The 16,628-nt window shown below is 36.3% G+C and overlaps 1 protein-coding gene across 1 annotated transcript in view; it reads right to left on the bottom strand.

Moving 5' to 3' along the window:
• LOC127505816 (guanine nucleotide exchange factor VAV3) overlaps positions 1-16,628 on the bottom strand; it is a 73,838-nt gene that overhangs the window by 42,405 nt on the left and 14,805 nt on the right. Inside the window, exon 2 of the mRNA XM_051881657.1 lies at positions 16,379-16,495. Coding sequence (XP_051737617.1) covers positions 16,379-16,495 — 117 coding nt within the window. The remainder of the gene's footprint in view (positions 1-16,378; positions 16,496-16,628) is intronic.

Genomic DNA, 16,628 nt, shown 5'->3' with positions numbered 1-16,628 from the left:
TTAACCTCTCTGATCTTCCACAGAGCTGCTTATTAGTGCTGAATAATCATGAAGCTCTTCATATCATTTGATTCAACACATCAATGCCAGATTTTACGGTCAGGTCATGCACATTTTAGAATGTGTGCAAAAAAACACAAAGATGCACAAATAATTAATATTAAATATAAAAAAATGTAACTTGTTATATAGCATAATTTTCAGCTGTATTTAAGGAGATGTCCATATCTATGATGAGCACACATGGGTAGTTTGAGCATTCGAACCCACAGCGCCTGGGGAAGATGTGGTCAGAAATCAATTGCAGTCACACCAGCTCAGCTGAACTCTGCTGTGTGCATGACAACTGAATTACATTATGAATACAGAGCACAGCCTGAGTCAAGCAGGCAACTGCCAATCCATGCTACTCTGACCGCTTTGCTGAGAGAAAGAGACAGAAAGATGTCTTTCTAGATTCAGTCTTGCAAAGAGATCTGATCCAATGCATTTAATCTTATGTGCAACCAGCCTGGCATGTTTTATCATAACTTATCTGCATTGTTGAAGGTAGAAGGGATCAGACAGTTTGGCCTTTTGTGAATGAATGTGTCGGGTTTGCAATTTTTGGGGGCAACCTAAAAACCTTGAGTGTAAAACCCTACCTTGTGGTTCCCATAAGAATATCAACTTCATAAATGCACTAAATGATGTTGTCAATGTTTTAAAGGTTCTAAACCTGTACGGTTTTCAGCGGAACACAAAAGGAGAAGTTTAACAGAATGCTGACACTGTTCTTTTGTATACAATGAAAGTGAATGGTGAGTTGGTGACCAACCTTTTAAGCTAAAGAAATGACAAAAAGTACCATAAAAGTCCATATGGCTAATATTAAATTCTATTCCAAGTCTTCTGAAATTATGGACTACTTTTATGGTTTTTAATGGTGATTTCTTGTTATTTTTGGTGATTGACAGCCCCTGGTCACCATTCACTTTCATTACATGCAAAAGAGCAGCACAAACATCCTGTCTAACATTTGTTTTTGTGTTTTACGAAGAAAAAAAATCATACAGGTTTGTAAATGATAAATGTGTTTTTCTTCAAAAAAGCAAAAACTCTTGACCTCATTAACCCTAAACAAGTACACGTTGGCGGAATGTGAAGCTGGTTGTCTATCTGTTCGTTCATCTCATATACGGTACGCTGCGTTTGGGAAATCTCAGCTGGGATTTCCACCCTCCCACCCTCATATTAGCACCTAGGAAATTACATGATTTGTATTCAGGCCTGACGCAGTAAGTTCCACCTGATTTGGCAGTAAACATGCTGTAAATGTAGTGTTACATGCTTTTCAAAGATCATGGATGCAGACACATCAGCGCTGACAAAAGACACACATGCGAACACAGGAAATTATAATAGTTAAAAGAGATGGATGGTTTGTCTGGCTTCCTGTTCAAGCGAGGAGCTGTACACTACGGTTCAGACAAACTGAGAAAATCTCAAAGGTGCAAGCGTTCTGTACAAGGATAACAGCTATTCACTGTTTCTCATAAAAACCGGCACAGCACAGAACAGGAAGACCAAAAATGGAGCTGGTGCAAACTAAGCAATGGTTACTTTCACTTTCAAGAGGTAACAAACCATCAGGCCATGTTTTGTCATTGCAAAAAATAGCAGAGCTTTTTATATATGACACAAAATTAAAACCTTTCTAAGAGTGCTAGGGAAAATTTGAGCGCCTGACATGCTGCATTTAGAAAAGGGAAGGTACATTGAGAGTTAAAGACAACTGGATAAAGATTTACAAAACAGAAAGAAAAGCCCCTTTATTTCCAGAATTTGATTGCATCCGTGAGGGCTTACATAACAGGTTGAAGAAGAGGAAAGGGTGGAAATGGTATCTAACAGGTGGCGTGCTTCAAAGACCCCCTGTAAACCCAGCAAAAGTGAGTCAGGGTGGATCCATGACCTTAGACTATTTCCTAAGGATTCCAACAATAGTGGGAATGTTTCTCTCTCTGCGAATGTTCAGAGGCTTACCCCTGAAAAAGATTGTTTCTCTTTCTTCTAAAAGTGTGCAGAGATGAAAGTTTTCAGGTTGGTTTGTAGATGCACATTCACTGAAGTGACAGCAATAAGATTTCGCTATGACTCTTAAGTGTTCTCAGTGAGTCTAGTTTCATATTCTAAAAAAAACATTGTGGCCTTTCTCCTTATTTATAATTCAATACAAAAAAATTGCAAAAGAACAGAGAAATGAGAAAAACATAAGACATTTTTTTCCACAGTACTTTTAAATAATCAGGTCACATCAGCTCATGATTTGTTTGAAAACAACTATATAATATAATATAATATAATATAATATAATATAATATAATATAATATATGTGACCCTGGACCACAAAACCAGTCACAAGTCACACGGGTATATTTGTAGCAATAGCCGATAATACACTGTATGGGTCCAAATTATCCTTTTTTTTTTTTTTTTTAATGCCAAAATCATTAGGATATTAAGTAAAGATCATGTTCCATGAAGATATTTTGTAAATTTCCTACAGTAAATATATCAAAACATTTATTTTTGTAAGTAATATGCATTACTAAGGGCTTTAAAGGTGATTTTCTCAATATTTTGATTTTTTGCACCCTCAGATTCCAGATTTTCAAATAGTTGTATCTTGGCCAAATATTATCCTATCCTAACAATGGAAAGCTTATTTATTCAGCTTTCAGATGATGTATAAATCTCAATTTCAAAAAATTGACCCTTATGACTGGTTTTATATATATATATATATAATATATATATATATATAAATAATACATATATTTTTATTATATATACACACACATTTTATTTTATATATGCAATTAATTTATTTATATATAAATATATTAATGTATGTATAAATTAGTTACACATAAAATAAAATGTGCGCATGTGTGTATGTGTGTGTGTGTGTGTATGTGCACCCGTTTTATTTTATATGTAAAATCATTAAAAGCTACTTAAATGTCCTAACTGAACTAAGGCCTAATCCTGGCTGTAAAACCAGGCCACACTAATTTATATATAATTAATATATATAAATTAGCATGGCCTGGTATCACAGAGAGGGCTTAGATTAAGCCAAGATTAAGCCTTAGTTAAATTAGGACATTTAAGTAGCTTTTATAAACTTGCCTTAGAAAAACAACATTACTGGTGTCCATCTTGAGACAAAACAATGGAAATGATATATTTTAAGATATGCCAGTGTAAGTTGCTTTCAATTAAAACAGTTCAAACACACATTTTAGTCTGTGAAACCGGCGGTAAATGTGAGGAAAATCTTCCTCACAATGCCAGATTTGCTGACATCAGTTAAACAAAGAGGACTACAAGTCGAAGAACAACTCTGCACAATGTAATTAACACACATTAAGGAACCGCAGTCTCTGCAGGCACCAGGTCCAGGGACTTCCAGGGAGATTTACTGGTGTTTTTAAACACCATCTGATTAAAACTTACATACGTCAGCCTCTTGTCAGTGAAAGGAGGTGCTTAACCTTCAGAAAATGTGGACTGTCAACATGAGAAAGTGTAACTGTTATGTTATTATATTAGGACATTATTTGGGGCATGTCTAAATACAGTTTGATTTGCGTTTTCTAGCAATAAAAAATAAAATAAACATCTATTCAAAAAAAAGTTAATATGTTTAAAGCTAGCTAGTTCTCATGTTACAGTAGGTCATTTTAAAAGCAAAGTACCCTATTTGTGGTAAGTGCCACCCATATTATCTCCCATCTATCATCAAACTGCAAGAGCATGTTTCCTGTCTGTCTCATGGTATCTTTATCTGTCTCAATCTATCCTCTGCCATTTAATGTCTCAAGTACAGAGCATGACACAGATAAACTAATCAGATAGATGGCATCAACAGTCCACATACAAGGTCACTGGCAAGATCTATTCAAATACACTCATGCAAATGCAGGTGTACACACACACACACACACACACACACACACACACACACACACACCAGATCCACAGTTTCATGTTTACTGGACGGTCAAAGTTTAACTCGTATTTATAGCGATAAAGCATAAGAAGAATCTACACATCATGGACATCTGAGTGAACATAAAACAAATTGGATGCTTTACGTACAACAGAACAGTGAGACAATTAATATACAACCATTCTTACGTAACAGACAAACGTATACTGTTTATTTGCAATAAATAAAAGACTAAAAGAAAGAGACCTGCATAAGGATGCTCTGTCTATTTACAGTATTTTGTGTTGTGATGTAGTTTTTTACGATTACTCATTTACAGAATGCATTTTCATGAGCATAATTGTTTGAATCACTCTGGAACTTTGCAGTCAGCTAATTAAAAAATTACTCATCCTCATGTTTCAAGTCATTTAAATTTCACATATTTTAAATAGTCCTGCGGTGTGAGTATGTGACAAATTAAACAGGAATTTCAAAGTACAAATATTTCATATAGTATCTCATTTAATAATGGCTATGGTCGTTTAAGGTTGAACCACTGTGGTCACGTGGACTATTTTAACAATGTCTCTCATACTTTTCTGGAGCTCAAAAGGTGCAATGTCATTGCTGACTATGTGTGGATCAGATACCCTCAGATTTCATCAAAAATATCTTAATTTGTGTTCTAAAGATGAACGAATGTCTTACAGGTTTGGGACGACATGAGGGTGAGTAATTAATCACAGAAATTTCATTTTTGGGTGAACTAACCCTTTAATTAGACAGACACAAATTAAATTATACCAAATGACTGAATTCATCATTAATATTTAAAACTAGTCTCCAAAAATCACATCAATTTGATGGTAAAAAATGGTGCTGTAAAAACATCACTTTCTAATCCCCGTTGATCTTCTCCATAATAACGCTGTACCATAATTTTGAACTCAGTAAGAGTGAAGGTTTAATTATGAGCCTCGATCAGATGTTAAAATCCCCCAGCAGCCTTTGTGATCTATTTCTGTTCCTCTGTCTAAAAGCAGACATGCGTTGTCTCGTATAGACTCAACTGAAGACCACTATGGCTTGCAGACTTTTATATCCACTCTCTTATCTCTCCCTCTTTGTGGTTTTCCTGCAAGCACGTTCCTGAAGCGTTTCTTACTTTCAGATTCCAGATCAGTGATTATGTATCACTGAAGCTTAATATAATGTCATTCACAGACCTCAGAGGACATCTGACTGAAATCGGTACAGAAGCTGTTTAATGGGTCCCATGACTGTCAAGGAGATATCTAACATGACAATGAAATTAATTTTTAATTCAGTTACATTTTTCCATTTTTATGCAAATTAATTATTCATTTCACTCATCTGTGCTTTCATGGATGTACCGTATAATTAAAGCAGAGCTCAGACACAATACAATACTGCCTTATAAATAAAACGACACTTACAGATGTTTTAACCTGAAGAACGACATGACCAGCCAGAATGAGATGACTGAAAATGAAAAGCTTCCATTTGCATATTTAAAAACATCCCTTATTGAACTCTTTCATTTATAGCTCTTCAGGCCATAAACAGAGTCAGCTATCATCCATATACCTTTTGTTCATAGATCTCAAAGCCTGTGTACTGAAAGCTCCCATTAATTTCCTAAAAAATACACCTGATTTTAACAAAAATGCTCATCTGATGGAATAATGAAGCAGCTGAAACATTAAGGGAGCACAAAATGAAAATGTCTGAATCTTCACACATCTCTTATATAAAACAACATTATTCTGCGACCAAATCATTGAGTCAGTGAGTTGAACTCAAGAACTTGATCAGTGAATGAACTGTTCTATATAGTATAAATGTGTGCAGTATGAATGTAATTTGTACGTATTACATTCACCATGTTGTCATTATCATGTGACAGCGTCAGTTGCATCGCTTCATTGCCAAATCCTCTCCCGTGGCCTAATGGGATAGTAAAATGTCCATCGTATGCGCACTTCAGGATCTTGCCAGATATAATTCTTTCGTCACATGTTGTTTTTCGCCTACTATATAGTAGGGAAGTATGCAATTTCGGATGCATCCACTGACTTCTTTTGAACCTTTTTTTTCAGTGATCCAGCTGATCCAGTTCACACATTGGACTGAACAAATGATTCACAAATCTGATTGATTTGTTCGCTAATTACAGTTCTCACTGACTCAATGACTCAGGTCACATCTGTTCAACAGGTCACTGAAGGGGGAAGAGTGAATAACATCTTTAGATTTTGTCATACAAGTCACGTGGACTACTTTCATCCAGATTTTTTGGTTTGTTTTTGTCAATTTTAGAACTTAACAGCCATTGTCTTTATGACCTGTGTTAAGATTCATCAATTTTCTTTAAACTTTTTGTTCCACAGAAGAAATAAAAATGGTTGTTTGTCTGCTTTTTCAAACTGATACCATTCCCAGCAGTTCAGAACAGAACACCAGAACATCTGCAGTTCAATTCGTTTGCAGGACAAAAACATAAACTTCATGAACAGGATGAAATTTACTTTCTGGCCTTTACAACTGTGTTTGCAATATCACCATTTTTGGCAAGTCCATCCTAAACTCTACGCCAATGTTCTAGAAGTTGAAAACAACACTGCACAGACAGAACCGGTGCTCACGTGGCAACATATTCACAACAAGTCCTGAGTAATACTTCGCTGAAAACCCCAACGTTAACACTGATCTGAGCCAGGTGGATCCGACTCGAGAGGAAACAGCTGCTTTTATGACCTACATAATGATCTCAGCTCATTGCATGCTGTATTTCTTTTTATGAAAAATTGTAATTTCCTTGTAATGTGAATCAATCTAATTTAAACAGCACACTACTATATGAGACAGCATATGGCGGTTATTATAGGGAACTTCACGAACCCAAGATCTTTATCACAATATGAAAATGATAACTTGCATTTTCTGCATTTAGGTTTCACAACCAACTGAAATTCCACAGAGCTTTTCCCGCTCCCACACACTGCCCACACAGCTGAGAGAATTAGTCTTCCTGTGCCCTGAGGCATCATCCTTCAGGAACAAAAATATGACCATTATTTAAGTATGAAGAGCAAATTTTAACTGAATGTCACCTGTTGACAAGATAGATTCATAGTGGAGTACAATCTGTCATGTGTTCGCTTTTGTTTTGATGACATCACTACAGTTTGCTTTGACAGCTATGCCACAAATATGCATGTTTTATATGCAATAGGAAAAACACAATCATGAGTGTGATAGGCTATTCCTTTTATACAACACTTCAATAAGAATTAAAATTGAGTAACTTACATTTTAGACACAATACACAATATTTCCAGTCATTTTCCTGTTTTGCTCCGAAATTAGTTCCAAAGAAAGCAGCAAAAGGTGGTTCCTGAATGAATCAGCATTTTTGAATGAATCATTTCTGTTAAGTTAATGATTCAGTGAATAACTTGTTTCGCTCCTGCATTCGAAATTAATCAGTGTTTTTAAAAGAATCAGTTGAATGAATGATTCAATGACTCATTTATAACTAGTTTCGATTCTGAATGAATCAGTCTTTTTTTAACAAATGAATGATTCAATGACTTATTTACAACTTTTAGATCCTGAATGAATCAGCATTTAGAACAAATCAGTTGAATTAATGATTCAATAACTTGTTTATAACTAGCTTCAATCCTGAATGATTCAGTGTTTTTTTAACAAATCAGCGGAATGAACGATTCAATAACTTTAAGATCCTGAATTAATCGACATTTTGAATAAATCAGTTGAATGAATGATTCAATGAGTCACTCATAAAGATTGTCGCCACCTACTGGTGTATTGATGTAACATGCAGAAACATTAGAAATAATACAAGAAAACAATTTTCTTGTAATTTACACTGTAGTGTATATTTTATAATTTATTAAACATTACTGACAACTAACTATGAAATCTATAAAAATCCACACACATTCTTACACATTTTGGTTATGTCTTGCCCCTCAACACATAAACAATACTGTGTGACTGAAGTTCCTTCTGTGACATTTTTATGAAGAAGTTATGCTAAAATATTACATGTATGTATTATCGTCCATGTACGCGGATTTAAAACAGTTCCTAAAAATCTGTTCCTGGCTGCATTTCAGTGAAGCGCTTAAGACCCTCATGAAAGTCTTACTAGAGAACTGTTTAAAAGGCTTTTGGAGGACATCTTTTCTAAAGCACACAGCTTTGAGCTTCACTGGAGCTGACTAGGATCCAAAACAGATGGCTCGGGGGTGTGCTGGAAAAGAAAAATCTCAAATCTGCAAGCAAAAATATCTCTAATTGGCTTTTAAAATGACACCTTCAGTATAAAGCCTTGCAATGCCACGCTTCTGAGGATCAAACAGCTCATAACTGCTTCAAGCTCGAATCGGCTTTTGTGTTTTCGTACCAAGCGCCCACTACAAACTGAAAAATATCAGTCTTTGCAGCCCACTTTGAGGAGATATGCAGCTTGAACATGATGTGTAAATAGGACACTAAGGTGGTACAGAGTGTTTGATGTTTCCAGATCTCTACACAGGACCCTTAGCGGTTATGATGAGAGAGGGTTAGACGCGCTCTGCAAAAAGCCCCATCTGTGATGGCACTGACCGCAGCAAGGAACCAATCACACGAAAACACACACCTGCCTTTCATCTTCTCAGTGAGAAACATTGGAGAGGAAGCAAGCAGTTTTAGCAGTTGTTCTGATTTTTCAGTACATTTCAGGAAATGTATGATAATTTACATAGTTCCTCTTAAAATGACGTGGCAAAATTATGCATACATAAAGCTTTGTTCCATAGTATTTTATTTTTATTTTTGTATTTTCCATTTTATTTTAATTTTAGTTAAGGTTTTAGTAATTGTGTTGAGTGTATTTTGTGTGCTTTTTTTATTTTTTTTAAATAAGTCTACTTCTGTGATATTTTATGACAACTCTCAAGAGTGTTTGGCATGGTAATGGATATGCCAATGTTGATATGTTTTGTTTCAGCGGAATAGATCTGCTACCCAGCTGCTGCTGTTGGTTATTGCTGCTGGTACAAAGCAAGTAAGGGACTTGCTACTGCCAATACATACATGACACACTGCTGTGAGCAATGCTGCTGCTGTACAAAACAGCATACATGAGCAGATCTACACAGGTGGAGCTGGGAAAGGTGGAGGGTTTCTGAAAGCGCGCTGCAAACTGCTAGAGCAAATGCTGACCAAGTATTTGAAGGTTGAGCAGCAAGCCCATTGGCTACTGATACAGCAGGAGCCAATCAGCTGTGCCCTATAGAGAATGACATGATTGCAAGCTGACTGAGTTAAGGACCAGCCTGCGCCATCTAGAGTTTCATGACAGAACTTTGTAAATGTTTTTATTCATTTTTATTTTAGTTTTAGTTTTTATTACATCAAGTTACACTAAATAAAAATGTTAAATGTTCCTTTGGCAACTAGCTGAAATAAAATAAATAAATCAATTTATTTTATTATTTTATGTTATTTTATTTTATTTCATTTCAGTTAACGTTCATGTCATTTCAGGTAACTTTTTTATGGTTTTAGTTTTAGTTAACTATTGGCACTTTTTCACTGCATGGTACGGTTTGGTACGGCTCTCTTTTTGGCACTTTTCCACTGCACAGGACGGCATGGGATGGCTTGGTAAGGCTCGCTTAAATATTACCACCTCGATGGAGGTTTCAAGCGTGCTGTACCGATACTAAATGTGACGTGGAAACACTGCAGATCACTGATTGGTCAGAAAGAATCGTCACAGCCAGCGTCATTGGATTTGAAACACGAGACACCAAACCCGCTAGAATTAACTAGTCAGTAACAGCCATCACTGCATCATTTGTCTGCGCAGCCTTTTTAAACGACTTCCGTTAAATGACCGTCGCGCACAACTTGAAAAAAAGAAATGGCTGTATCGTGGTCAGTAGACGAGGTGCAGACTCGTTGGTAGCCGAGGAGCGGATTCACGGTAGTAGAGGCGGCGCAACTATATGATCGGTCTATAATCCCACTCATTTTGAAGCGGTACTAAACTGCAGTGGAAAAGCAATGCAAAAGTAAAGCGAGCTGAGCCGAGTCGTACCACGCAGTGGAAAAGCGCCATATAACAACCCTGATCCTAGCTGTCATTGAACCTCATATATGACCAATTTGAAACACAAAAGCAGCAACTCTGCATGCCTCACTGACAGATTTGACTCAACCAATTTCAATAGTTTGGTGTTACCATGTTTCTAAGCCAATGATGTGATATTTTAAATAAACATAATTAGACACAGAACAGAAAAATATTAAGTAAAATAATACTTTTTTACAACAGTGACAGTAACCTAACGTAATTTTTTGAGAGCCGAATTCTCCCAATGACTTCAGATATGTTCAAGGGTATTGGTTTCAGGAAGGGTTTGGTGTCTACACACACACTTCATCTAAACACCCCCATCCCCCTCCATCATGGGGCCCCATGAGTCGACCACAGGAAGCATGAGTAAGCTTGCAACTCAACCTTCAGGGAACGCCACGTAGTAAGAGGTCTACGAGTCAGGAAAGAGGAAGTGTGAATGCTTTCCAGCAGTTTACAGCTCTCTGCTCGGGGGCATGTGACTCTGTGACCGGGGTTAGACAGCCAAGCATACAGAAACACAGACACAGAGAGAAAGAGACAGCCACACAACCAGGGATCAGGCTTTTTGTCAGAAGCCTGATGAAACCCCTGCATGTATTTATTGACTCATGACATTTAAATCTTCTGTATACATAAATACGCACACAGGTACTGTATATACAACTATATACACGTTTATATACAGTACATTTATAGAAGTGTGCACAATATATGTATACAATATACACATATATGGGCAGTTGAGTTCGCAGCATGGTCCTGCTATTTTAAAAAGCATTTTTCTTCAGTGTTCATTTTCAGAAACTCTAATCCGAAGTATTAAACATTTAAATAAAAAAATAAATGTAAGTAAGTAATGCCTTATGGGATCCTAATAAGGGATACAATACAATAAATTGGAAAACTGCTAGAATTCACCTCTGCTCAGTTCAGTATGAGTGTGCTGGATATCATCAATGCGTGTCCTCGAGGAGAGTCAGACCGCTTGACACACGCCTCCTCACACGCGCCTGTGTGTGTGTGTGTGTGTGTGATGTGTGTTCTCATTCTGAAAGCCTAACACTTCACATCACCACACACTCTTGACTAATAGCAGATGTCAGATGCTGTAGTTCCTTTCAAAGAGCTCTGCAGATGCACATCCCGACATTGTACCCCTCAGGCCTGAACTGCTTCTAACACTCAACTAAACAATGATTCCTGAGTACCGTCATTCAGCGTAACATGTCTTACATTCTGTAGTGAGATTACATCGTTTGTATAACACCTGCTAACAACTGCACTTGTTTCCAATACAGTTAGCTGTTGGCATATGTTGCTAAGCTAATATGTTACTCTGATAAACAAACTGAATTAGTCCATTTTAATTAGATGGAACTAATTTTTTATACTCATCCGCATTAAATGAAATATAAGTATCAAAATTGCTCTCGATTTTTTTCCACAGCAAGAAAATTTTAAACTTTTGGAACTTCATACACATCAAAAATGTGCCTATGTTGGCTAAACATGCTGTCTAGGTAGGCAGCTCACTAGGTTTTTGTAGACAGACCACCACGAATACCCTCAAATGATTTTCTACAACAGCAACTACTCCACATCCATTATTGAAAAACCTTGTCACTCGATACTCAACAAACTCTACATCCGCTCATGAAAAAGAGCCTTGAAGGGCACTTTACCCTCAGGACTATGCATGTCTGCACAGGCTTAACTGTGCATTCAATGTCCATATAGTAATAAAAAGTAGTAAAGACAGAGACAAATAATCTCTCTTCCAAAGCCCATAAGCATTCAACATATGTACAAACTCGAATCTGATCATTTATATGATAAATATGACCCTCAACAACAATGACAGTTTATAAGAAATGACATTCACAGGAGCCCGCGAGATTTGTTGGTGACTCATTTTGACACAATTCCTTAGGAAATTCTGTGACTTCACCACATCAGCTCAAGGTTCACCGAACTGACATTAAGGAGAACTTTACCCATCTGTATTCATTGGGTCCAACATGCAAAGTCAGCCTGTGCACTGAAAATGCAGAAGCAAACACATCACATTTGAACTTATTTCCATTAATTCATCAGTAGCATGTGGATCAGAATAGAACAGAAGTGCTGATGATGGAATCACATGACTGATGTTCCAATAACATCATGGGATATGGCATATCAAGCTTGTAAGCAAATTCTCAGTTATGACATCAAATGTAAGTGCCTAAAAATCTAACAGCTGCTAGTTTAAGATTCCAATTGATTTTCTTCATGAAACAAATTTCTGATTTTCTGAGCATGGGTTGCATTCAGGGTTATTATCATTAACTAAAACTATTAAAATCATTTTTGTTAATTAAAATAAAGCTAAAATAAAATATAAATATTAAAAGAGAACATAAACTAAATGTTTAAAAAAAATTATAAATGTTGCATTGGCAACTAAGTGAAATTTGAAGCACTAAAATTACTAACTAAAAATAAAACTTTAACTGAATTAAAATAAAAGTAAATACATTTTAAAATAAAAATACATTTATTTTAAAATAGGATTATTTAAAAAAAAATACTAATAATAAAAATGACAAAAACAATAAAAGCACAAAATAACTAAAAAGTAAACTAAATTCGAAAGGAAAATATAAAAATAAAAATTCAAAATTTGAATAAAAACTATAATAGTAAATAACACTGGTTACATTAGAATTTCTGTGTGTAATAACATTTACTGGTGGACCCAAAAAAATATGGTATTGAGTAACATTCATTAAAAAATAAGGTCAATTCTTTTTCCTGTGATGCAGGGGGACTTTCCATGAAATACACCTGCTAAATAGTACTTAGAACACATCCATTTCGTATAACTGAAATATTAAGTCATAATTAGTCATTTAGCAAAGAGAGATTAGGTTTCTGCTCTGACTGAAGGATAAGAAGCAGGGGCAGAAAGCGAGAGGACAGATGGATGAATGAGAAAAGAGGAGGTTTATGAATGGAATGATTTAGTTGAGGTGTCACTGTGGCTGTAAACATATAGACAAACATTGATCAAGCTTACAGCCCTGCAGCGCTAAAGCTTATTACTGGAGATCAATCGTTACGATCTATCAGCCAATGAGAAATCACGTCATCACACCAGGCAACCCTGACACCACTGCATCAACAGCACAAAGAAACACAGATTGTTAAATTTAAAAGAAAACTAAAAAGTTAGAGAAAATGTATAAAGAAAAAAAGTTAAAAATTAAAGGTGAGATCTATTTCAACTTCAGTAAAAATTCTAATTCAAATGCAGACTTAATTCACAGCAATTATTTTGTGACCTACTGTATCCATGTTACTTTATTCCAAACTTCCCATTAAAATTGCTTTCTGAACATTTGTGCTGCACTTGTGATAAAACAAGTGTTGGCAGAGTTGCCCACAGCGAGTGTGAGATGAATGAGACAGATGTTTTGTCAGTCATGTGGAAAAAATTGGTGATGTCTTACAGAGTGTCTAAATGTGTGTGAAGACTTTTCCCCTTCTGTGCTTATGAAAACATACACAGAGACTATATGAGATAAGAGAATCAACAGATGTGCGTGTACGGGATGCAGCTGTGTACAAGATCACATGACATATAGTAAGCTCTACTACATAACTGACAGTGAACTAAACTGTCTAACGTTTAAACATTGCATTTTATATAAAAGAAGGGACAAGTGTACACGAGCCCCTTGCATACAGTATTTCTTTGCCAAAAGACAAATTAGCTCTAACTTCAGCTTTGCAAAACATTTAGTTTGACTTTGAAGCCACATCTATTTTTAAAGCATACTAAGATAAATGGGGAGGTGTAACACCTCAAATGACTGACAGTTCACTCAAATGGTCGATTTTGTCGCTCCATTAGCCTTCTGCAGTGAGTCTGGACGCAGCAGGGGTTGCATTTTATGGTGCAGCAAGCACTTTAAAAAAATTATCGTACCATCTGCGTTACAAACAGCCAAAGATTTATATCTGAGTGTGATTTTTTTGTAGACATACAAATATTTAAATAATATATTATATATTAGAATTTGATTTAAAGTGGAGCTATTATGCCCCTTTTCAACAGATGTAATATAAGTCTCCCAGAATGTGTCTGTGAAGTTTCAGCTCAAAATACCCCAAAGATAATTTATTATAGCTTGTCAAATTTGCCCCTATTTGGGTGTGAGCAAAAATATGCCATTTTTGTGTGTCCCTTTAAATGCAAATGAGCTGCTGCTCCCGGACCACTTTCCAAAAGAGGGTGGAGCTTTAACAGCTCACGCTTCGGTTGCTTAACAACAACAAAGCTGGACAATCACATGCAGCCAAAATGACGATTTTCAGTAACGGTGTTCAGCCTTACATTGTTCAAACCTGAATCGGGCACTAATGGAGAGACTCAGGAAGAAGTTACAACTTTTAGAATACATCTGGATGTTTCTGAATGGTTAGTGAATAAATTTATGTAGTTGCTGTGGAGTTGATTCAACTCATCAACTAGCATGTGCCGTCATGTTAATCTTTTGTGCAAAACCCGTATGGACGCCCACTATACATGCGTACCTGTTTGCCAAACAGAACCATACACACCAGACTAACGTTTACAATTGCTATCAAATGCTGTGAATGGTCTAACATTTTTTCCAAAATATCGCTTGGACAGAAATGCTCCTTTTTTAGCAATCGAGCTTGCCAGGGTCAACTTGCAGGCTATCCAAGCTAACGAGACTCTAAATAGTGTTCTGTGTTCATCTGTGCAGCCAACGACAAAACATTTAGCATGATTTGCTCTAACTTTTGCCATGACCTTAGAATTGGTACACCATTTTCGCTTGTGAAAACAAAATGGCGGTGCCATTGGTGAAAACGTGCAGATTAAGGGGCAGTCATATTATACTAAGATCTCCTTGTGACGTACTGTAGGAAGGGGATCTTATTATAATATTACTGCCCCTTAATTTGCACATTTCCACCTACAGCACCGCCATTGTGTTTTCACAAGCGAAAACGGTGTACCAGTTCCAAGGTCATGGCAAAAGCAAAAGTGAAATCTGAGCGTTCGTTTTTTCACATGCTTGCAGAGAAAGCCTTGCCAAAACAAGGTTACTAGGTTGTCCTTTTTTATGTTTTCTAGGTTGGTAGATGCACCAGGGACCCGATTATAGCACTTAAACATGGAAAAAGTCAAATTTTCATGATATGTCCCTTTTAATTGAAGAAAAATACATAAATATAAATACATTATTATATTAAATATAGATAAATATATTATAATAAATATTTTTTAATATGCATAATAAGTTGATTTAAAATACGAGATTGAATAAATAAAGGTTAGCTTTGTCCTTTTTCATCTTGTTTAACAAAATCCAAATCAAAACCTGCTACAGTAAAACTGATGGCTTGCTGTTTTTCTCACTGGGGAGAAATATTACACGATCTCTCACAATATCACACAACACTCAGAACTCATTTAATGTCTGCTGCTCACGTTTCACAGCAGGTGAGAGAGAACTGACAGAACTGAGGTTTGCATTAGGAGACCCGTTGGGATTTAGGGGCTCTTGACTATATTGATCAGTGCAGTGCTATGCCTGGGGCAAAACATCTTCCTGGGCCAATGTGCTCACTAATACACAATAATAATCGACTGTTAAAAATAGACACAGTTTTACATTCTAGACACACTTACGCCCACATACAGTCAGTCCAACAAGCATGCAAACTAATTTGAAGATGTAATACATGCAGACAATTGTGCCACACCCTCACAGAGGGCGGCCATATCCCCTGCCGTCATTCACTGATCTTTAATTAAACATACTGAAGAGTGGATTAAATTAGCAGCAGGATGAGACACAGACACTGAGACTTTATTACAGCAGACAGCCAACAAAGAGTTCAGCATCTCAGAACATAATCTGAGACACAGCACCACAAAAAACACAGCCAGAGCACAGGCTAATGTCAGGAAAATCAAACACAACCCTGCTGTCTTTACCACATCTGTGACTGAGGCTGAAGCCACCATAAACTGTGACGGATGACTGTGGCACTAGAAAAATTTAAATCATGCTAGTTTGATGATGCTTGGAAATAGAACAAGTAAATATGTATTATATATGCATTATGGGACAAGTGCAAAATGATTGTGTGACTACATGTTTCAAACAAGAGAGTTGAAAGTGAAATTGTATCTTACCTTTCCGAAATCTCGAACGTCGAACAGATCGAAAGCCTCAAACAGCTCGCTCTTCTTCATGCCGAATATCTCTGAGCAGGCGTGCAAAAATGTCCTGATGTTCTTCAAGCAGAGAAACTAGACAGAAATGAAAGGCATATTTTATATTAAAGAGGCATATTTCATGTTTCATGTTAATATTCGATTTGAAGTACCATTTTGCATCAACAACATCTGATGAAGTGCACTAAACACATTTTTAACAAGCCTA

This window comes from Ctenopharyngodon idella, chromosome 23 (genome assembly GCF_019924925.1).
Source record: "Ctenopharyngodon idella isolate HZGC_01 chromosome 23, HZGC01, whole genome shotgun sequence".
NCBI classification, from domain to species: domain Eukaryota; kingdom Metazoa; phylum Chordata; class Actinopteri; order Cypriniformes; family Xenocyprididae; genus Ctenopharyngodon; species Ctenopharyngodon idella.
This window is presented reverse-complemented; position numbering and strand designations above follow the sequence as displayed.